This window comes from Copidosoma floridanum, unplaced genomic scaffold (assembly GCF_036245765.1).
Source record: "Copidosoma floridanum isolate Cflo_tuat_1 unplaced genomic scaffold, Cflo_Japanese_pri ptg000019l, whole genome shotgun sequence".
NCBI lineage: Eukaryota > Metazoa > Arthropoda > Insecta > Hymenoptera > Encyrtidae > Copidosoma > Copidosoma floridanum.
In genome coordinates, this window is record NW_028321896.1 from 3,890,336 (window position 1) to 3,915,005 (window position 24,670).

Sequence of the window (24,670 nt, forward strand, 5' to 3'; positions counted from 1 at the left end):
AATATATAATGATATTCCTGGACTTGAATAGTGGACTATAAAAAATTTTTTTTTTGAAAAAAAAAAAAAAAAAAAAAAAAAAAAGCAATTAAAAAAAATCTTGCAAAAACGGCATATTAAATGTTATTGACCGATAAATTTAATAATTTTCAGTGTCGTTTTTTGCTTTTAGTACTGAGACAACCTACAACTATACGACAAAGTTACCAAGATTTGTACAACCAACGAAAGAAATACGTCACCACTGTAAGCAATAACAACATTTATTGACAAGGGGTACATGGGAGAGTCGTAGTCGAAAACAATTACGAAAAGTGCATGTAGAGGTTGGATGTCCCGGTTCGGCAAAATTTACGATCGTATACGATTCTCAAAACCGTATTGTATCCAATAATTCATCGTTTCGGTTAGGTATCGTATTATAAAACGAGGCCGATGAAAAATCGAAGACAGGCCAGATTAATCCGATAAATATATTACCCACGGATAATCGATCAACGGGAATCTGTAGAAAGAGAGAGGACAAGGTATTAAGAGAGAAATTCGAGAGAAAAAAAAAAAAAAAAAAAAAAATTTGCCATGCCTGCACAAAGTTGTCTAGCCATAAAACTGTCTCGATTCTCGGCAGCAGCGACAACTTCAGTCATAAATTGATGCACCGAGAGGTTTAAATCTTTTTGTACAATACGGTAATCCCCTCGAGAAACGAAAAAACCAACTCCATGGGAGAGACGAGCGCTAATGTAACTATAGTGGGAATGTTTAGCAGAAAGAACAAAAGAGTCCGCGGGAGGAAAAGTTTCGACAATAAGAGCATTATTATTGCTGAAAAAAGGGAGGGGAGGGGGGAAACAACAACTAACGCGAAGAGTCGAATTTCGGCCTTAGAGTCAAGCGTTGAATTGAATAAAAAAAAAAAAAAGAGCGAGGAAAGACGACGAAGAGAAGTTGGATCGCAAGAAAAAGAACGAGAGAGTGGGGCTGTGTGCACGTAATGTTGGCGGGTTCGATGTCGTGACCCAGGTTATCGCGCAAGTCTAATCGACGATGCTGATTTCGTACTCATTCACTCACTGCGCTTGCCGACTCTCTTTTATAATACTGTACGTGCACTTTGCTTTTGCCTTTTAAATTAAACGCTAAGAGTATACGTGTGTGTTTGTACAAGTGTCCGTTGGTTTCAACTTCGTATAGGTATAAGTGTGTGGTACTTTTTTTATCTGCATTGCTGATACCTTTCGCGTGTGTGTGTGTGCGAGCGCACGAATGGGATTGTGTTACGTCTTTTGTGAGATTCGCTAACGGAGCTCTAATGCATTATTGCGATATTTGTTATAATGTGAATCGATGTGAATATTTGGCGAGTCTTGAGAAATGCACGGAATTTGAGTATACGACCGCCACAATGACAACGACGACAAAGTTGATTTTTTTGGTATTAATGAACTATATAAATGAGCAAAATTGATTGCTTTTCTCTGACATTGTTCATCTAATCTTATTTCATAGAAATCTCGTATTGAAGTTACTATTTTTTTAAATTTATTTAAATAGTACGTTTCATAATTTTTAACAATAATCAGAAAATGGTGCAACGTATGAATAAAATGTGTTTTAAATTATTTTAAAAATTATTCAAGTACTCGTTTTATATATTTCTTTTCGTCTCTTTAAATGTATTGCATCATTATTGCCAGAAAATATTAATATTCAGTCACATGTAAAAATTAAAAAAAAATTTTTTTAGTGCAAATAACGGACTGTATTTTTGGGAAATAATTACATCACTAAATATGTTAATAATATGCGTAACGTTAAAAGGAAAAAAAAATGTGAATCAATAATTTAAACGTCGAAATGTTGTTTAAAACCGTACAAAACCACCTTTTTGGTCCGAAACCTTGGAGCAAAAAAATAAAATGAAGCAAATAGAGAACTCGCTCGTGTGCCAGAGGCAAGTCCGACAAGTCAAGATCGTGGAATGAAAGAAGAAAATGGTGCACGCTTACATAGACGTAGGTAGGCATGTGCATAAAAAGAGGAAAAGGAGCTGTTTGCAAAAAAAAAGAGGCCCGCGGAGAAGTAAGAGAAAAAAAAATAAAGAACGAGCGAAGCGACTAAAAACACAACAAAAGCAGAATTTCTCGAGCTCATCATCGCACACACGTATGGACAACCGGAGCGAAGTTGAAAAAAAAAAAAAAAAAAAAAAAAAAGAACCGGCAGCGATGTAAAGATGGCATTCGCGCTTTTGTAACATTTTTTCGCAACAATGACAATAAGCTCTGTTGAGAGGAAAAAAAATCAAGACTCTCGTCTATACTGTGTACCAATTACACGATCACGTTGCCATGTATTTACTTAATATGTATTAGTCAAGCACGAAATATGATAAGTGGTAAAGTGCATAAAAAATAGGCGCACGAGGTCCAAGGTGGGCCAGGATAAAAGAAAAAAGTGAGCAAGAAATACGCACAGGCGCCTCTGTGTCGACGTCGTCGATCCTGTACCTATATGCTTTTCGGCTGCATGAGGAGCACAACCGAGGAAAGAAAGCTACTGGATTGAGATTTGCACAAACACGCGACTAACCGAAGTATATGGTGGAGAGACGGGGAGAGGGTTAAGACGTGGCAACATCGCATACTTTGCGTATACGTGTATGTGTGTGCTTTGCTTATCCTTCTGCCGCTTTAGCTTCATATTCGCCAAATAATGCGGCAGTTTTGTGTCCACGTGACGCGATGAATTTGATTGAAAATATATTATGCTTGATGTTCCTCACCAAATCGCTCTCTGATTGAGAGGAACTTTGTGTTAGACGTGCTGACATTGTACTTATTGTCGCTTTCTGTACGACAACTCTTTCATTTATAAATATTGACGAATCAAAATCGTAGTCAAAACCGAGGTCAAAACTATTAGTCACGAAAAAAAACAATTAAATTTTTCTTTGCTATTTAAAAAATATAAAAAAACCTCTGTCATTAGGGTAAAAAGTGGAAAAAATCTTCATTTTTTAAAGATTTTGTTACTCAAATTTTAAACTCTTAATATTTTTTTATTCTTTATTTCTCACAATTGATCATGAAGCTTTAAAAAATGACATACTGATAATTTAGACATTTCTAGTACGTAATTAAACAATAAGTCAATTATTTCCTGTCAGGGCACAAAACTTTACTACTTATTTTACTCAACTTGTTAATTAAAAAAAATAAAAAAAAATAAATAAATTTGGTCTGACTCAATAAAGTAATATATTTAATAGTTGGTGATTTAATTTAAACGAGCATCGATTATATTTTATAACACGTTTAGTTTTCTTAAATAAATATTAATATTATTAAAGATAATTAATTTTTCGACTGATATTTATTAAAATTACGATTAAAAATTTATAAAATATTTCTGCAAAGTTATAAAACCGTAAATGAAATAAAATTTTTTTAGATATAAATCATATTTTTTTTTTTTTTTTATTAAATTAAAAACTTAGAACATATCGAAAACGAAAACGTTTTTACTCTACTTATTGCATTTGCTAACTTGATAAATATTTACTTGAATATAAAATTAGAAATTGGAAGTATAAACTTTTCTTAATACAAGTATCTGCAAGATGCATGTTTACTTTAGTAATTATTCAAGACTATGCATCTTGAAATAAAAAAGTAAAATCTTAAATTCGAATAAACATTAATGTCTTTTAAAATAATAATTTCAGTTAAAGGTGTACATGTAGAAAATGGGTATTTTATAAAAATCAAAAATTGAACTGGCCAAATCAAGCTAAAAATGATCATTAATATGCTCAGGGAACGTGACTTTCATTTTCGGCCTCGAAAGCGTGACACGTCAAAACATTTTTGAAATTTCGATTCTATATCCAGCTCAAGATATTTTTTTAAATTTTTAGTTAAAACTTCAACACAGTAATTATACACACGTGTAAGCCTAATTTTCACTTCTCAGTTCCCCCTTTCTACCTATATGCTCAACTATCTACACTGCACAGTCGGTTCTTTCAATGACCGCACGTGTTACATGCACACTACGTACCACTGAAAAAATGACGCTTACTCTATTCTTATTTTACACTGCAGCAGCAGTAGACTCCTCGATAAAAGGAAACATTGTGCGTCTGTGTCAAAAAGACAGGAGCTACATGTATATAATGTACACTGGAGTATAGGCACGCTTTGGAGCACAGCTGCGAAAAAAGGAAAGAAAAAAAAAAAAAAAAGTTGTACCCGAAACAGCTGTATCCAAGTATAGAGAAGGACTGCTCTGTACTAAATGTGTGTCCACGCATGTGTATGGAAGCTCGAGCTAGATATACGGAACCCGGGCAGGAAGAGGAGAGCGAGAGAGGAGTATATATGGACTGAGATTATATTTTGCACGCCCGCTGCACGATTTTCAAAAGCTAGCAAGGGGAGCCGAGAGATTTGATGCGCGCCGGTTGGCCGGCCGGCCGGCTCTTCTCTCTCCATTTTTTTTTTCCTTTTTCGCTCTATCTGCAAGTGCGTGCACATGTGCTTCCCTTTTCCCCTCCTTTCTTTCTCTCTCTCGCTCACTCTACTGCTCGTATTACGTGTACGTTCCATTCCAATGTGCATGTGTTTACTGCTTTACCTTGTGCGATTCACCTTTCATGCTATGAAATGTAAGTACACGGAGTACTTCCCATTCTGTCTGTCAATGGTATAATACCTATTTGGTTGCTGCTCATTTTTTTTGTTTCTATTGTATGAAGGTAATATAGGTTTTGCGTAAGGCATTCAGTCGAGTCTTGTACACTATATTGCTGGAAAAAGCGAGGGTAAATGTGTAAAATTAGCAAAAAATAAGTTAAAAAAAAGGTTTAAAAACTTGTATATGTAGGTACACCTTTGTCAATAGATTCCTACGTATTTCAATGTCAAAAAACGTAAGGTAAGTGTACCAATGCTTGACCACCTTAGTATGCCAATGTACTTCATAAAAAAAAAAAAAAAAAAAAAAAAAAAAAATCAATTTGACACTATCCTAAGCTGTACCCAGGATAAATAATTTTTGCAAACACAGAAATAAAGTTTTTATTTATTATTTGAGACATGATGGAATGTCCCAAAAAAACTTGTCCCTGTGTCCGAAACTTCAAGTCCCAATAACTGGCGTATGAATTGTACACAATTAACATTGGCCAGTTTGAAAGCATACAAATTACTAAATATGTAATATCGATAGAAAAGCTTGATAAGAAAAAAAAAAAAAAAAAAAAAAAAAGTTTGTCAAAGCTAAAAACTCACACACCAAGGATAAACGAAAATTGCACTTAAAAAGTTTTATCATCATGTAAGCCAAGTGCATTCACATTCGATAAACAAAATCAATGTTATGCTTTTGAAGAATAACAAAAAAAAGTGTCAGTGGCACGCATGTAAATAAATAAACACGCGCTGCAATAGTTTCTCGCAAGAACGCATTATTTCTAGCGCGCGGAATATAATTTTTGCTAAATAACTTTACTATTGTCTTTCTATATATATATATATGTATAAATACAAGTGCTTTCGTCAATTATTTAATCGAAACTCGCGCTGGCAAGCTTCAACTCGAGCGCGTAAAACGCTAATTGCTAAGAGAAATGCTGACACGTACAAAGAATATTATTTGAATTCAGTCGAATAGGCAAAGAAAAAAATCTTATTGTAACGGTGTCTTGCAAGTCGTTCGTTGTCACGTTTCAGAATCAGTACGTGGCCATTGATTTTCCGTCAAAATGCGCGCTTTCTACGGCAAATACAACAACGAAAGTTGTATTGGCGTATAGGGGTTCGTAAGAAACTTGCTTGCTGTGTCCCTATCCTTAAAACAGCGTACGAGGAAAAAAAAAAACGTGTATGAAAAAATGGATAGTCATCGGGAAAAAAAAACAAATCATGATATATCTGTGTGTGATCAGGTATAATAAATAAACTCAAATTGATAGGAGGTAGAAAAGTTGTTGGACGCGTATATGTATGAGATACAAAAACCAATAACAACTACGAGGATACTACGCAACGTTTATGAGAAAAAACCGCGAATGTATAAATAACGTCCGTTACAATAGTAATTTCTTTCGCTTGTATCAACACACGAGATCACACGATAAATCCAAAACGAAACGGACTAACACACGGTGTCTGCAAATATGCCAGCTAAACACAACAGATCGCTATTCCTTGATATTTTTATTGCGGACCAAAAAAAAAAAATGTATAAAAATCTATTAAAATACATAGAAATAAAAAAGAAAATAACAATAATAACGAATGAATAATCAAAATCAAGCCGTGCAATTCGTTAACGCACTCTTAGGGTCTAATCTGTAATCGCGTCAATCGCAAACTCTCACGGCATTCGCACACACCGTGTCCATACGATGGTACTCGTACACGCGCATTACTGCGGTTGATCGTTCAAAAGTGTTACTCGGTTGCGGCGTCTCAAATCGATTACACCCGATATACCTCCTCGAACACGGTACATTATTATTACAACACCCACCTCTGGTTTTCGCAGCTGCAACAAACTATGAAGATCTTCCCCGGATGATGCCGATGAAACACACTCACACGCTCGTCTTAGGCATAATCATCCTTTCCTCTCTTCTGTCGTGCCACAAACGCACACACACACACACACACACACTGCTGTGTGTCATATATATATATGCAGTCCAAAAGTGGCCGCGGCGGGAGGGAGGGAGAGAGGAACAAAAAACAAAAGAGGACGGTTTGGGCGATTGATAAGAAGCAACGGCAACGGCGTCTCTCTGTTTTTACCCCTCCACTCAGTAACATATCTTAGTTTTTTGTTGAGCAGCGGCTCCAAAGAAGGGGAATATTATTCGAAGCTGGTATACGAGTTTGTATTTTTTTCTTTTTGGGGCCCATCATATTATCGAGTATTTAGATTTAAAAAGCGCAGTGGCGTACATACATCTACCATAGGTGCGTGTGCGTGGAATCGGTAAGTGGTGACAAAATCACGGGAAGAGAATTTTTTTTTTGTCAGGTGGGTATTTTTTCGGAGTGCAGAGCCGCCTCTCGGCAACAACTGTACGACGAGTCGCCGGATTTTAATTAGCTCGACGCACACGCCTCGGCTTTTGCGCCCGAAAGAAAAATTGTTGCATCATTCTACGCGCTTGCATACATTAATTGCGTTAAAATTAAACTCATCTCTGCCTGTTTTTTTTTTTTGTGTATTTGCTTTCTATAAATGATTTTCCCCTCGATAATGCTGTTGATTGATGTGCTGGAATAGAACACGCTCGCTCGAACGCTTGTGCAGGGATTTCATGACCTCTAGAATATTATTTCTACGCTCTTTATCACTCGTCTATCGTTGCTATTATTGAATTGTGTTGAATATCAAGTACATAATATGTGCATATATTTATTCGTATTAATTTTTACTCACAAGTTTTCGACATTATGCATATTGATAAATACTGCACGTATTTTTTTAACGTGCATCTTTTTTTTTTTTTTTTTTTTTTTTTTGTTCAAACTCCACTTTCTTTTAATATCTTATAACTTGATGGACAAAGTAATGTTACCTGTCTTTGTACCTTGATTTTTTTTTTTTTTTTTTTCATTATTTTTTGAAAGCAGTATTGCCTTTTTAAATTACCTAATTCGTACAATCATCGACGTATAGTGACAATTTTCTTGTCGTGTTACAATACAAAATTTTTTGGACAGTATTTTCTAATATTTTTAAACCATTTTTGAAGGAGGCCCAAAAAACTTATATTATAAAAAATAGCAGTTTAGATGAAAAAAAAGTTTGATAAAATTGTTAAGACAAAAATTGTTAAAGTACTATGTCAAAATTATAATACCCTATGTTAACTAATAAGTGATAAAATTGAAGCCAACACTTTCTGAATAGACAAGTATCTTGAATTGTGTGATTATCAAAATTTAAAAAAATTTTTGAGAAAAGTGTAAACAAGAAACAGTGTACCAGCCAACTGAAATAAATTATTTCTTAACAATTTCTACAGCAAATGAGGACTTTAAGTTTATTACGCATCTTTGTAAAAGTTTAACATTTTCGAGAATTCAAAACAGGCTCTTTTAGCAGTAATTAAGTGCTAAGCTCGAACATCTCTCACTTGAATCTCTTCTACAATACTTATCTACTTCTTAAAATGGAATCTAGCAAGGATAATCTTACTGATATGGGTTATCTATATTGCTTTTTTTCTTGCAACCAAAATCTCTCGTAAGCTCTTACAGATAGAAAATTTTCTAACTTCGAAATTCTTATTTTTAGGCATGATCAATACATAGAAGTGTTTTACGGACTTTAGTATTTAGAACCCTAATTTGGATTTATGATTAAACCTGATGGTTAAAATTTTTAATGAAATTATACACTACACTGTTATAAAAAAGTCATAGTAACAAATTATTTTTTACTGTAACTTTTAACTACCACCCATTTTTTACGATCTTCTTAAAATACAAAAATATAATTCTTGCAACACAACCCTTTTGTCGCCTTTTAGTATAATTTATTACGTTTCATTAAAAAATAAAATGCACATGATCTATAATGCATAAAGTACAAAAATATATAGAACATTTTTTCACTAAGGAACAAAATTTGAGATTCTATTACAAAGGGTGGAATGAATGAATTATACATCTCAGGGACATATCTTTTCGGTTTTCACATTTGATTCCTTTAATGTACTGTTCTTATCTATTTTTGATGCTGTAAAATGCGAAAAAATAGTATTGCAATGAAAAAAAAGTTGTATTTAAATGACAAACAATCGTCTATTGTATTTCTTAACTCTTTAATTTGGTTTAAATACTTGAATATTCATCACACCAATGTAGTCGGAAAAAGAATTTCTAACTCGTCAGTACCGCACCACAGCTCGTTTAGTGTACAGGAAACCAGAACCTAAGCAGAGCCGTGAAGTTTACAAATCGTTCATACATTACAAAACGTCCATGCGTATACGCATGGAACATACATATTTCACATGGCTGTAAATAGACTTATCTAGTTGAAAGCTTAGAATGTTGTTTCAACACTTATTAAAAATATTTTGTTAACTTCATTAAAAAAGACGTAATTTAAAACAAATTCATGAATACTACAGTACCAAACGTGTAATGATAATTACTTCTTCACAATGTCTGTTAAGCCAATTATTTGCTTACCCTATTGTTTAATACTATTAAACTTCCTCGCATCGATTTAGTTTTTTTTTTTTTTTTTTTTTTTTTTTTTTTTTTTTTTTTTTATCATTTTCTTATCACGAAAATAAGAATAATGTAAATCGTTCCAGTAGTAGTAATGAAATTTTTTATCGTAATTATTTTAATAGTCACCTCACATAATAAAAATATCTCATTACATTACCGATGTAATTCAATTTCGTTGAAATAATCTAAACTCGCGAAGGTTATTTTAAACGAGCTTCAACGATATCTGCTCGGATATCTGGGTAGATAAAACATTTCATAAGATTACAGGCGAGTACACGACAAAAGTATATATTTTTGTGCAATTCGATTATACTTATTCACATGGAAAAAGTTTTTCGTTAGAACAATAACATTTGACAAAAATTTAAAACACCTGATTAAGTAATGCATATTATTATAAAGTTGACCGTAGTTTTTGCAAATGATAAACAGATATTTTAGAAAACATAAGACCTCCATTTTCCACATACCCTTTTTGCTGTACCCGCGAACGTGTGACATTAATCGAAGGGCACGAGCGACGCGTTTTCGATTTGATTGTAGTAGAAAAGAGGTATTTTCTTACTCTAGGTATTTATTCTCACTGCTGCCATATTATTTATTATACGCAATTTCATATTGTGTATCAAGGGAGGAGGAGCAGAAGGGCAAGAAACTCGAATAAACTCTTGGCAAGCTGTTAACCTTTTAACGGCCTTCCCTCGTGAGCCAGTCAGTCAGTATACCTTAAACAGTCTCTTGACACCAGGACCCCCCACCATCATCTTCGGCGGCCGTGCGATAATATTTCATTGTCCGGAGCGAGCTTTATCAGCGTAAGAATTTGAATGTTCACGGCGCAATGGGAGGGAAAGAGAAAAATATCTATCCGATAAAGCTGGATCTTTTGCTTACGAGCTAATGTAGCTACTACATTTTTTTAAACAGCTCGTATATCCCTCTCTCCCGTCATCTGCGTTGCCGTGTAGATACATGCATGTGAGGGAGAGGATAGAAGGAGAGGAAAAAAAAAATGCTCGGAGGAGAAAATAAAACTTTGGCTGCAGAGCGAGCATCATTGACTCAGCGCTTAAAAATTTTTCTAAGCTACGCGTAGATTTTGTATCTGCTTCTCAAATAAAATCTCGGTTAAGCATTTCATTGTTGTCGGCATGAGTTGATTGTTTGCAAAGGAATTTTATCATCTACCAGAAACGCTGCACGAGTCTATGGCGGAGTATTTAAAACGACTTGGTATTGGTAAATTAATAACTAATTTAAATTTCTGAACATTTTTTTTTTTTTAATATTATAGATATACTCTGATTACATTGAATACGTGGATGTATTTAACAACAACATCAAGTTTTGTATCGCGATAAGACTGATGTGTGTGGTTACGCAAGCTCAAACAAGAATCTTACGAAAATGAAAGTTGTGGGCTACTGAGCTGAATGCTTCCCATGACTCAAAAAAATATTTCGATATATATATAACCGTATAATATAACGCAACAGTGTAATTGGGAATTTAATCGTATCGTGATTTAATTGTTTTTTCTTTTCTTTTTTGTTTTTTTTCAAGTAAAAACTCTCTCCAAAGCTATATTTTTAAGAGTCTTCTCATTGTTTTACTATCAGACTAAAATATTATATTAATTTGTTATTGTAGAACTCCATTTTACCATTAAACAGGTTAAAATTGAAACGGAAAACTTTCAAGTAAATGTGGTTGCGATGATGAAACAAGATGTTCTCAATTCGGAATGCAGAGATTTAGTACTCCCTAAAAAAAAACACGGTTTTTCGTGATTCCCATTTTTAACGACAAATAAAAATCACGAAAAAAGTTTGTGATAAAAAATGTGCGCGACAAAAATACTACTAAAATGTGCCCTAGCGTTGAATTTAATTGACCTATTTTCTAAATTTAATCACGGAAAAATAAAGTAACTAGAAATTAAAAAGTGGAGTGGATCACTCTTAATGGAGGTACCACTTTTGAGGTTTCTTTGGCTGGATAATTTTTGTTTATTTAATGACTTTCTTTAACAAAAAGATTCAAAGGTTTTTACATGTTTTTGCGAAATTTATATTTATACACTAGGGCTACGTGAAAGGTTACCTTTGTCTTCCAATTATACTTCAGGTAAAAAAACTTGTTTTGAGGCTATGCTATGCTGGCTATCACACGGCTATCATATACGGCTATACACCAAATCACCTAATTGATCTAAGCACAGAAGTGGTATTGGCGAATGAAAACACTTAATGTTACACTGGATTACACTTTATTTTTGCCTTATCGATTAATCAACGCAAAATACGGCATACTCAGAAATATTTTTATTGAACAATACCCGCGTATATGCTAATACTTGAGCACGATAACTCTCTATTTGGTGGCAGTCGAAGCTCCCCTCATCCGCAGTACCCGTTTTCAAATCTGTAGTTCAAAACAAAGAAAAGAAATGGGAGAAAAAGGGGAAGTTCATACGTCGAGCTTCTAAGCTTTTTCAAGTTTAAAAAAAAAAAAAAAAAAAAAAAAAAAAAAGAGGAACCGTTTTTAAAACATCAAAGACAATAGCCTGCATTCTCACGCGTCATAGTATACGCATTTTTGTCGCCTAGAAGTGTTATGTACTTACAAACAAAGGAAATGGAAAGGATATCTGTTATTTTAGCACACTAGTACCGAGCAGTGCAGCTAAATATGAGACAATAGTATATTATACATTGCGGGGAGCAAGAAACACACTTTTTCGAGCACACCAAATATAAATATATTATACTCTTCACACACTTATTACAGTCACTCATGGTACTTACAGTATAAAAATTGAATAAGCTGCACAACGTAATAAGAATTCGCACATACTTTTAGTTATACTTATACAAAACACATATTCCCTAATAGACAACCAAACATGCTGACGACGATTATGTCATTCATTCGATCACAGTTTGAAATAAAAATGTTGACTTATACCAGCCATGGAATTCTCGAGATACGAGAACAATGAGTTATCTCTCTATTTCGAGTACGGCATTAATTTCACGTTCTCTCCAGTCCATTGCACACGAAATCAATCGTGTGTATGGATAACTCCAGATTAGAGAAGGAAAAAAAAAAAAAAAAAACAATAGAGTTAGAGGAACGCAAAAGTCGCTACTATTACCCAACCCAAGAGCGCAAAACACGTATATATCCACATAAAAGAAAAGATATATTAATATAAGTATACGAGTTTATGTGTGTGCTTGTATTACTATGCATATAGGTATATTCTCTCTCGGGATGGATTCAGGAGCACCAGCTGAGGCCTATAGAAAGAGAGAGAGAGAGAGCTATTAGGGCAGTGGAGATAGAGAGAGCGAATTACAAGAAGGGGAGTAGGAAATCAGTGTATACACACACACATAGTTGTAACGACCCTATATACACCGGCCATTGTGTGTGGGATAGTCTGGCGACACGTCTAGGCGCTTGAATATAATACCTATACTATGCTTACGCGACGACGACGACAAAAGCGCCAGCGAAATAGTAAAGTAAGAAAAAAAAAAAAAGGCTTAACGGACGCTCGTGTATAAAGCGCACACTCGACTCGGCGTGCATGCATATATATATATATACAACATAATAATATATAATACGTAAGGGAGCATGCAGCCAGAGCCTGCAGTGTGTAACAACAATTCACGCAAGAGAGAGTGTGTGTAGAGCAACAGCAGCAGAGTCTCAGCGCCTAATAGGTTCAAGGACGAAGGAGTCGTTCACACCGCCGCTGCTGCTGCGCTGTTGTTGCAGAAACCGAGAATATACCTACATCGCGAATGCATGGATACACCAACGGCGTGCACACATGCACGTGGTCTCTTGTCCTCCTCCTCCTCCCCGGCTCTCGTTCTTTCATTTTACTTTTTTTTTGCACCGACGAACGCCAAACCGCAACACGTATGACGCTTTGCAAAAGCTACGTTCCCCAGAAATTACTCGACAAAGACACTACACGAGTCAGACCTGCCTCGATCCCCTCTATAAGCTCGAGAGTCACAGTGACTAATACCTGATGCCCTGTCGAAGGAGAGGACGGTGTATGCAGCCGAAGGAGGAGGCGACAGAGGAAGGAAAGGAAAAAATGGAGGAGGCCCTCCGAAACGAATTTCAGGCCCCGGTGGAATTTCCGCTCTCCCGGAGCTGCTGCTTGACTTTTGCGAAAAAAAAACTTCCGAAATTTGGGGAGCTTGCAGCAGCAACGATAACTAGGACTCTCATTTTTTTTTTTTTTCTTTTCCTTCGCTTCTCAAGAGTCTATGTATTTTTGTTCGCAACCTGTGACGTGTGCGTGGCCTATCGTTGTTATTGTCATTCGCAATAAGGACAAGTGGGCTGGGACGAGAGAGAGTGAGAGCTTGAAAACAAATCGAGTGTCATCGAAAAACAGACCAAGTACAAGTACGTCTGGAGGATTTTTTTTTTTTTTTTTTTTTTTTCGGAGTGCTCAGAAAAACAGAGAGATGGGTGTCTTGTCCCTGCGCAGGTAAGATTTATTTAGAAAACAAAAGGAAAATTTATTTATATATTTTTTTTTTATTATAATTTAACCTTGAAATCGGTCATAAATAATAAATAGTTGTATACGTGAATAACGAGCGTTTTGACGTGTATTTCAAAGTTGTATCAACAACACCAGTAAGAAACAGCGATGACGAAGTGAGAGGGAAAAAAAAGAAGTCAGTCAAACTCAGCGAGACGTCAAGCTGCAGTGTATCTTTTACACACACATATACACGTATATGTAATAGTAGATCGGCAGAACAAAGGTAACGAGAAAGAGTATGTATAAGTATACGGAGTTAGAACCTCGTAAGGTTTCCACTATCGAGCAGCCGGATAGGTAAGTATACCTATAGAGTGTATTCGTTATGGCTTGTATACAGGGTGTATATACCTAACATTAACGCCTTGTACTTATACATGAAAAAAAAAAAAAAAAAAAAAAAAAATTTTACTGCAAAACGTAATATCTTTAGCGACACGTACTTTATTCACGGATACACCGATCTGCACACCCGTAGTACTAATTTTAAGTATGTATTTAGTATCCTTTTTTTTTTTTTTTGTTTTTGTTTAATGACTGACTTTAATTTACTTTCTCGGGGGGTAAGTACCGGAGCAGTGGCGGCAACGGTGATGCTTTTATTATTTTCCGAGGTTATTAATTAATCTCGAGAGCAACACTTTAGTCATCGCCGAGGACGTATAGGTACATGTATAATAAATATACAAGCATACAGTCAGCATGCACGCAGCAACATAGGATATAGCCGCCGGTTTATATATACACACCTTCTTCGAATCACTTTGATACTTAGCACACGATGTCTTGTACATATACATGTATATATCGTGCACGCAGCATAAAGCCGGTTACGTAACGGAACACCTGAGTTGAAAGCTTCGTGTGTATACCTACATGTACTTGCACTCATGCGCGCACGTATATATTATATGCGCGTACCTCCTCCATATAAATAAGAAAATAAGTATACACGTGTGTGTGTGTGTGTGTTGTGCAGAAGCCAAAGAGTTATAAGTATGTATATGGGCATGATACAAGTATAGGTACAACAGCCAGCAACTCTTGCTCTCGGCATGATGCCACTCGAGCGTGACGACGTGAAGGGCATGAGAGGGAAAAAAAAAAAATTGATTAAATGCGTTTTTTTTTTCTTTTGCATCGATGAAAGTATCATATTGTTGTAACGAAGTTGAAAGTTTTTCGAAACTGGAACAACTTTTTATGTAAAATAATAACTTTTGAATGTGGCTGAGGTGCCTAGTATATTTTTATTGTATAATGAGTAACACGAGTAATTTTCGTTAAATTTTACGGAAGGAAATGGACGATTTTACAATGAATTCTTGACCATAAAAGTCATAGATATACCCCCCACAAAATATGATGTACCTTTTTAGAGTTAAAAACTACGAAAATCGTTTTGAAATTGCAAATACGTATATTGTACAACAGTATTTTTTTGTTACGCAAATGTGATTAAACTTTTTGCTCTGGGATAAAACACTCACAGTAGTGTAAGACACACACGTTCATTTTTTTCAATATCTCGACGTCACATCGGTTCGCGAAGAATCTTTTTCTCCTCGACGAGGTTTGTATGTACAAACGTGTGCACGCGTGTTGTTAATTATTGCGAAACTGTAACTAGACAGACTCAAGCGTAAGTAAATGTATGCGTAGAGAGAGAAAAAAAAAAAAAAAAAAAAAAAAAGAGAAGTGCGAGATAGGGGGCTCGATAAGGATCTAAGGATGTCCGCGGTGCTCACGTTAGCGTTAATGAATTGAGAGCGATCGTGCATGTGTGTACGCATCGCACACTCTCACTGGGACTCGATGATTATATTGCGTGTACAATAATACAAAAAATAAATAAAAGTTGAAAAAAAGAGAGACCAGGGCGTTCGTTGGGGTAAAGTTCATTTGCTAAAGTCATGCTGCAACTGTACCATGTACCTACACTTAACATTTCTGTAAAAAGAAAAAAAAATACATTGATAACAACTGTCACGTTAACAATCACATAACAAGTTTGATTCTTATTTTTTATGAAACGTAATTTTTTTTTTTTTTTTTTTTTTAATTTTGCCACACAAAATGTAACACTACCTCGAGTGTATACGTGTATAATATAATATTGTAATATGTTAAGTATGCTCAACACCCAACTCTACGTAAGTACGTATACGAGTAGAAATGGTTATGGCTTCTCTCGTAAAAATCGAAATCTCTCTCTCGAGCTTGACGTATAGTTAAACTTGAACAACATAAAGCGAGAAGGAAAAAAAAAAGAGAGAGAAAGGAGGAGAATAGGTATAATGGCAGAAGACGAAGGAATTTCTTTCATTGTTTGGACACACATGCACGTTGCAAAAACGCGGGCCAGCAGAACTAATATAAAAGGGTGGTAGGCGCACCTCGTAAAAGCGAGCGAAATTGCGGGGATGTATGTATGTGGCAGTGGCGGCATAGTATAGGGGTCATGTGCATGTATGTATATGCACATAATAGACACGGAGAGAGGGGAATTCGATAGACGCGTTTGAAAAACCAATTGGCTGACGGGGGCTCTCGAGGAGCATGCAGTACAGCAGAAAAGGGAAGGAACGAGAAGAAGACGCCCACGGGGAGAGGAAACGGAGAAGGATCCACAACGTTCCCTCTTTTTTTTTTATTTTTTTTTCTTTTTCTATAGGTACGTACACTCTCGCTTGCCTTTGTGGTAATAACAGGTGCAGTCACAGAGAGAGAAACGAACAAGGTGTTACAGGTATAGTATACGAGAAGTCAGAACTGAATTCGCGAAACGTGACGGAGGCGACCGACACACACACACGCGCGTGCTCTTATGTTTTATTCTCCTCTTTCGTTCCCATTTTTTTTTACAAACTAACACGTATGTAAAAGTGTACCTTACACATTGGTAGGAAGGAAAAAGGTACGAGGATGAAAGAAGGAACGAGGAGAGGAAAAAAAATAATTCAGCACTGTCAAGGCCATGTTCGCGAAACTTTCAAGATCGAGAAGATGAGGGAGAAGCGCGCGCTCTCCCATCCTTTTCCGGCAGGGCAGTGGGGAAACTTTAAGATTTTACGTGAACTCGAGTGCACACAGGTACTTGTGGAACGTATATTGGCAGGGTGAGAAAAAAAAATTGGGGCTTCTATTTTACCTCGCCACGATTCGACATGCCTAAATTAGGGATATTTTTTCTAATTTTTTTTTCATGGTGGAATAGATACATGCAAAAGGGTGTACAGCAAAAAAAAGGATAAAATGTTAATTGTAACATGGACCAAAGCATTGTCTCATCAGTTTTACTTAATGAATTGAAGTAGCGCGGTTATTCAGCGGTTACTGCTCTTGTTGGCTGATGAAATGATAAAAAAAAGAGAGCTTGAAAACGCGCTAAACTCACTCGTGTGTTAAAAATTGGAAAATTTGTAAAGGCTCAATTGAAACACAAATATATATATATATATATATATATATATATATATATATGTGCGGTAATAACAAAATTCCATTTTTTAAGCGAAACTCTTTAAACGTAAGGAGCAGTGGCAACTGCACGTACTTTGTTTATCAAATAATGAAGACGTCGACGACGACGTATCAATAACTTGTTTATCCCGGTCATATATATGTATAATCAAGTCGAGCGAAGCGATCACACATGAATGCAATTTCATATGCCCGTCTATCTCCCCTCGTTCGCTCAGATTAGCTAATCGAATCCGCAAGCAATTCCCAACAACAGCGACGCCCAGTCACACTGCACGAGGAGAGATGTACCATAAAAAATAAAATGTGGTGCGTTCGCATATAGCATCGTCATCATCTGGAGCAATTTGCACCAAAGAAGAAAAAAATAGAAAAGAGTCGTAGGGGGGGGGGCACCATGACAGCCGCCGCGAAATCCAGGGTTAAGTCATCGGAACGGCAGAGCGCGAGAGTACATTATCCGGGCCAAGGCGTCCTCCTCCTTAGCCCCCCCCCCCCTACCTTCCTTCCTTCTCACCTTCCGTTCTCCCGTACCGGTGTGTAAGTACATTCTCACGTACATATATTATATACACTGCTACACCGATTCTCGCGCCCAGGTGACCTATACCAAGTATACATATAATAAACGTATAATACGCACAGTAAGGGTATAATATAGCTTTTTCGCGTTTATCATAGAAGTCGGTGGTATGGTAAAACTTGGTCGTCCTGCATGCTCTGTTTGCAGAGCCGGCTTATCCGTATCTCTTGTCCGAGGGGTTTGCGGTGCGACGACAACACCGAGAGATATAGATAGGAAATCGGTCAAGCTCGGCAAGGGAAAGAAAGAATAAGGAAGAGGAGAAATGGGGAGCAAAGAGAAAGAGAAAGCCCCCTCCCCGAGTGTATGGGTGTGTGTACATATTTACGGCGGTGCGAGCGAGAGAGAGAGAGAGAGAGAGGAGGGGGATTTAAAGGTACAATAAAAGCCGAGCGCGTCGCTTACGTATATTATGTATACATGTATATTGGCTGTACAACGTACGATGTATATATAACATATATATATACGCTTGTAACATACGGGAAATCAGCTGACTACCGCTCTGCTGCGACTGATGGCAATGGGGCGTCGCGTGGTGGTGACAACGCACATGAACAGTAGGTATTATAATAATAGGTAGGTATATTGTGACATCAAGTATGTGTATGTATTTATGGGGGTACCACGTGCGTGATGGTGTCATACATTGGCGATCGAATAACCGAATTGGGGGGATGATGATGACAATAATGATATCATATGAAGTTAATACACAGTACAATGACGCGAGAAACTTACCCTGCATTGTTGGCAGTAGCAATTGACATGTGCCTCCTCTCATCGAGGATAGACGACGGATCGAAGAGCTTGCAGGGATGACCCGTCGTTGTCGACGTGGTAGCGGCTTGTGGTTATTTTTTATTGTACGGGGCCACACCGAGTACGCGATTGCCGTCAATACACTTGTAATGTTGCAGAACACCGGCAATCGCGACTTCTTCTTCGACTTTTTTTTATATTTTTTACTGTCACACACACTTTGCGTCCTTGGCGTTATGTATGTAGGTATATATCAGTTATTGTGTCACACCACCACTTTCCTTATTTGTTAACTAGCCACAATCAATAGTCGACCAATTTATATTCGCTCAACCATCGGCTCACCAAGTATAATCGTTTGCGCCGCTAACCGCACCACTTTAACGATCTCGAGTATTTTCGCTGTTGCCGATACTGATAGAAGAAGAAAAAAAAAAAAAAAAAAAAAAGAAAAAAGAAAAAAAAACAATCGCAAACGAACGTACAAACACCACCAGGCACTTTTAGCACACTGATTTTCGTAACGTCACTTATTATTACGGAAGATACCGCGCTCCGCAGCTTGTGCTTGACCGTGAACTCGAAGCTTGGTCGGATCGAACTCTCACACAATCGTCGCGGGGCGGTTTCGTTTTTTTTTTCTCTCCTCTCGACTACAAATTCGTCGATCCTTCCCTACATGTATATAAGCTGCTCGCTACCGTTGCTCGCGCAGAGGTATATATATATGCACGTAGACTGGCGCTCGGGGATGCGAGTAACAATACAATAAAACGAAGACGGAAGAAAGGCTTTTTGTTTCGTGGACTCCTTCCTTGCAATTTCGGCGATGTACCGTACACACGAGTCCGACAGAAAAGGGCTGGACTCCTTTTATTTTCTTCTCTCTCACTGCCTCCCGTGTTATTTTTCTCTACGCACATACACACACGCACTTTTTTTTTGTACGAGCCAGCCTTTTGTTTCACTGAGGCGGGCTGCACAGCTTCTTTTCTTCCTCTTCTGCGTGTAGATAAGTGTACCGCGATAGGCTGCTGTTGAGCTTCAGAACCCGACTGGACGTTGGCTGTCGGTGTCTCGGCGCCGGCTCGGTCGATAGGTCATTTTGCAAAGCTGCACCCGGTCGATCGCCCCATTTGGCCGCTGACGTTGTTACACGGTCGTTGCATCAACACCTGCAATTGATAAAACAAGCCGGTCTTACAATCATGGCAGATAATATTTTCAAGCTAGATAGCAAAAATAAAATTTAAAAGAAAAAGAATGGCGAGGAAGAGAGAGAGAGAGAGAGATCGGTGCGTGTGTGTATGAGCATGCACTGCACACACACGTGCACCGGGCGATATTTTCGTTTCGCAACCTTGACGCGAAAGCGAATCTGCGGGGAGTGAAGAAGAAGAAGAGCCTCTCCTTTTTCGAGCTCTGACGAATTCAATCTTACAACGTACACCAATGAGCGTTTAAAAAAGAAATGAACGAGAGTTTACGGGTTCTAATGTCAAGTTCCGCGTGATTTTTTTCTTTCTTTCTTCGCAAGCGCCAGAGTACTCCCGTCCATATATATAATCCTGCATAAATATAACTATATGTGGGTATATGTGGTACTACATGCATGGAACTCGATTTTAGCGGATCAGTGCTGTCAATCGACGGTATTATAGGTTAATACAGGGAAAAAGCTCTCTCGCCTGATTGATTGAATAATAGAGTGTCACACGCTCGGCGCCGACTATTGATTCCCAAAGCTCTCGGGTCAGTACGGCCGGCGTTGTGTGCGGTAAATTATTGCACTTTGCCGAAAACGCAAGCTCAGCTTACGCGAATAGCAAAAAAAAAAAGAATCGATCGATCGGTACAGGACGAAGTGCAATTTTTTCAACGGCGCTCGACGACCCGAGCTTTACTTGTACGCTATAACATGGGAGAAAAACATGTTATCCAGCTCGGCGGTTCTTCTCTTATCTTGCAGCCGGCTAAGAATAAAAGAACGCGAGCGTTTCGAGAACATTCGACGCCGGGTACGAATACTTACGCTGGAGCGAAAAAAAAGAAAAAAAAAAAAAAAAAAAGAGAGAGAGGACTTGTCTTCACGTCAATTAAAGGTGTGAATCACGATAACAACAAAAATGAGCGAATGGGAGAGAACGTAGCTCGATAAAGTGCACCGAGCCCGCGTGACATTGAGGGTTTTGAATTGTAAGTATGGAGTATAATAATATGATTATGCGTTTTGTATATGTGTACCACCTACATCAAGCTTTTCGTGAAAGCTTGCATGTCGAAGGAGAGGACCGGATGGCTATTTAGCGGTGAAAAGAAAATACCGGCTGGACCACGGGAGACCATGCAAATCCGTAAAGCCTTCGATACTCTCGAGTTTCCAGGAATGAGCTATCCAACAGCACAAAAGAGAGAAAGGGAAACAGTAGGACCCTATAGGAGCCGAAATCTCTACGCCGGTCGAGCGAAAAACATCACGAAAAAACAACAACACGCGAAATAAAAACGAGCGACTCGTTCGTCACTCCGAAAATTTGTGACGGTGTATAAATATATACATAATTATGCCGGGTTCGCGTTCGCGAAAAATAATAATGATAATATAAGATAGAGAGGCAGAAGGAGAGAGTGAACGCATCAGCGAGGATGTTGAAAAAAAGAAGGAGCGGCCCCCTGTGCTCTCCAAAATGGTTTCCGGCGAGAAACCGATTTTTTTCGTCAATCATCATAGAAGTGCACGCAGAGACATGCCCCCGCTATACGAGAATATTTATTCTTGCGCGGCGACGATCGGATGTTTATCTGGGGCTCTCATAACCTTATCCAGCAGCTCCTCTCTTCGCATACATCTACACATATACACACCAGCCGAGTCAGCAGCAAAAGCGGTGTGCGCGCTGCGGAGTGTACCGGCTCTTTGCAGCTTTTTTTTTGTTTTTTTTTTTTTTTTTTTTATCACGAGGCTATCTCTGCAGTTGAATGTTGTGGATTCCTCCAAGAACAGCTGTAGCGGTGGCACAGTCGTAATATATCACGTATCCACGTTCAGAACACATACACACACCGGTTGCAAGTACATAGAAGTAACAAAACAAACAAAAAAATATGTAAAAACAACAAAAAAAAAAAAAAAAAAAAAAAAAAAAAAAGTAATAATCGCGAGAACGCGAGTGGGCAGCGGAGAGGGGCACACACACCACACTCACTTGACCTCGAAACGAAAACGCGGCGCGACACCACGACGACGACGACGACGCACCGGACCGACTTCTCTCTCCCTCTCTTCTTGTATAAGTATTATTTTATTCCGCCGTGTGCCTAATGCCTATATATTCGCGAGCGAAAGATAATAACGATATACGTGCGTGACGAATGTGTATGTATTATGCAGAATACATGTATGCAGGCAGGTACACCTACACGTATAAAAATGCAACAGAACGAAACCGTACGCGCAAAAATATATGTTGTACATGTATCACATGTGCGTATTCTGCGAAAAGAAAGAGAGGGATGGAAATTGCGGAGAGAAAGAGAGAGTGATGTACTCTCGTCGCGTCGCTTCTGTGGCACAGCGCTCCGAGGACTGATCTCTTTTTCGTACGCGCAGACCGAGGCTAGCGAGCCTCCTACTCCTTCTCCTCCTCCTCCTCTCTTCGCGATCCTCTCTCTACACGACGATCATCACCATCATCATAATCATCATCATCATCATCATCATCATCGTCATTAGCATTGTTATTATTATTTTGATTGGGGTTAAGTTAGGCAGTAGTCCCTCTACTGTCTGTATAGTATACTTCTTCTCAACTCCATCAGCATGGTATATATTTTGTACTATAACACGCCTCTCTTTCTCTTAAAGAGGTTAGGTTCGCTCCGTCCTCCTCCTCTCTTAGTAAGTAATAAGTATGCGTGTTCGCTCGACTCTTACAATATGTAACGAACAATCGGCGATACCGGCGTATGAAATTGTCGATTTTCTACACCCTATTTCATATAAATATTATGTCGGTTTTATAAAGCAAACGGTTGGGCTTCAACAACAACATTTACAGACCGAGCAGATTTCGCTCTAGCCCTCGTGTATTTTTCTTTGCTCCAAACTTCGAATTTCGGAGTCTGTAAACACACGCACGCAAATATATAGATATATAGGCGAGTGTGTAAACAAGCAGTAAGGACGCATGCGTATCTTGGCGATGTATGTACCTATACTCTAGTGTTGTGTATACTTAATGCCCATTAGGTACAAAACAGAGAAGAACACTCGAGCATGCACGAGCCGCAGATTTCATTAAAAACGAGTCTTGGAGAGATTGTTAATTGTTATCCGCGAGCATAGCTGAACTACGGATCACGAGACGAGCAAGCCTCCAGGTCGCGGCTCATCGTTTCTTTACGTGGCGCTAGCGCGCCGTCCCTTTCTCTCTTTCTCGCACGCGTGTTTGCTATATAAGTATACTCTGCTGGCCGTGTGTGTCCCTATAAACAGTGCACTTGATTAAGAGCAACCGCGTGACGTCAGAGGCACACGGGGACAAATCACTTATCACACACGCATGCAACTCGCGAATCGTGCACTATAGACAGTATAGACAGGTGTAAGTAGAGGCATAACTGTGTAAGTGTGTATTGTACGCAATACGCATGTTGCTATACCAGCAGCTAACATAACATGTATAGGGAACCTACTTGTATCACTGATTCAGATCAGAGCTCCTCGTTACATTTGAGGACTATACGGTGACGCGGTTTACCGAGCATTGATTTTTAACGTTCAAGTTCTTATTCTTATTCTGCGCATGATAGGTACGACAAGCAGTCGATGCCATACCTACTCCTTGACACACTGTTCTCTTCTTGCGCTCTTTTAAAAGAAAAAGACAATTGTTATTTATCAAGCTACATAATGAACTGTGTCGCCTCGTTTCTTTCTTTGCGTTTGAGACAACATTATAGAAATCACACCTAAGCGTCAGCAGTGTGTATGTACAGTTGATGCATCGAACAGCTTCGTCGCGTTCGTTGTTACGCTCTCGAGAAGGTGAAATTATGGTGAAATCATCGTCAGCGCCGCTATCTGGATAGGTACTTATACAGGTATTTATCTGCGTTTACAGCACCCGAGGCCGTCAAATGTCAAAAGGCTCCTTGGCGATGCTCGCCATCACCATCCACACGACAATATTACTTATAATTACTACCAACAATCACCCCCGCAGTATAGCAACAACACTAAATATATACAGTAAATACTCGCGTATAGCTACAGACGTACACACACACATATACATGGCATATACACACGCGGGCGCGCGCGCGCGGACGGGCGGACGAATGACGATGAGCAGTAACGAGAGCAGCAAACTCAAGAGAAAAATCAAGTATATAGGTAAGTATATGGAACAACACAAACACTACAACGAGACACGACTCCAAACGAGTACAAATTGCTTGCCTGCAGTTATAATTCGGCGTGTAGAGAAAATGCTGTTGAACGAAAGGTAACTATATTACCCTGTATTACCACAGAGCAGACAAACTACTTGCGACACTGTACACTTGAGATTAAGTATATTTTCGAGATGATGTAGGATACCTATGTATGTATTTTTGACGGAAGGCACTAACACTGTACACACTACCTATTTAACGTCGATCGATCGTACACACGTACACGGGTATATAACATATATCTTTTGTGTGTTTTTTTTGTACTTTTTTCCATACCTTACGAAATGTTTAATTCTCGTGCGCTGTGTACTTACTATACTTAAATGTACACAACACACGACCACGATACCACAATGATGTTTCTCTTGTGCAAAATAATATCTCGTGTGACCGACGCGCGGCCTGCCAACTGCAGCAGCAGCATACGCACTGCACTCTCCACTGCGGTATACACACAAACACAGTACAACTCTACACCCATATATCTACGCTAGTAGGCACTAGGTGGCAGCAGCGCTCGACAATGTACCGAATAAA

At 38.1% G+C, this 24,670-nt stretch overlaps 1 protein-coding gene across 4 annotated transcripts in view; it reads right to left on the reverse strand.

The window, feature by feature from the left end:
* Positions 1–19,104, reverse strand: part of LOC106642099 (uncharacterized) — a 117,461-nt gene extending 98,357 nt beyond the window's left edge. For all 4 annotated transcript variants that reach the window (XM_089593240.1, XM_089593237.1, XM_089593239.1 and 1 more), the window contains exon 1: positions 18,656–19,104. In XM_089593240.1, the coding sequence (XP_089449366.1) occupies positions 18,656–18,684 (29 nt within the window). In that variant the 5' untranslated portion in view covers positions 18,685–19,104. The remainder of the gene's footprint in view (positions 1–18,655) is intronic.
* Between the last annotated feature and the right edge of the window lie 5,566 nt (positions 19,105–24,670).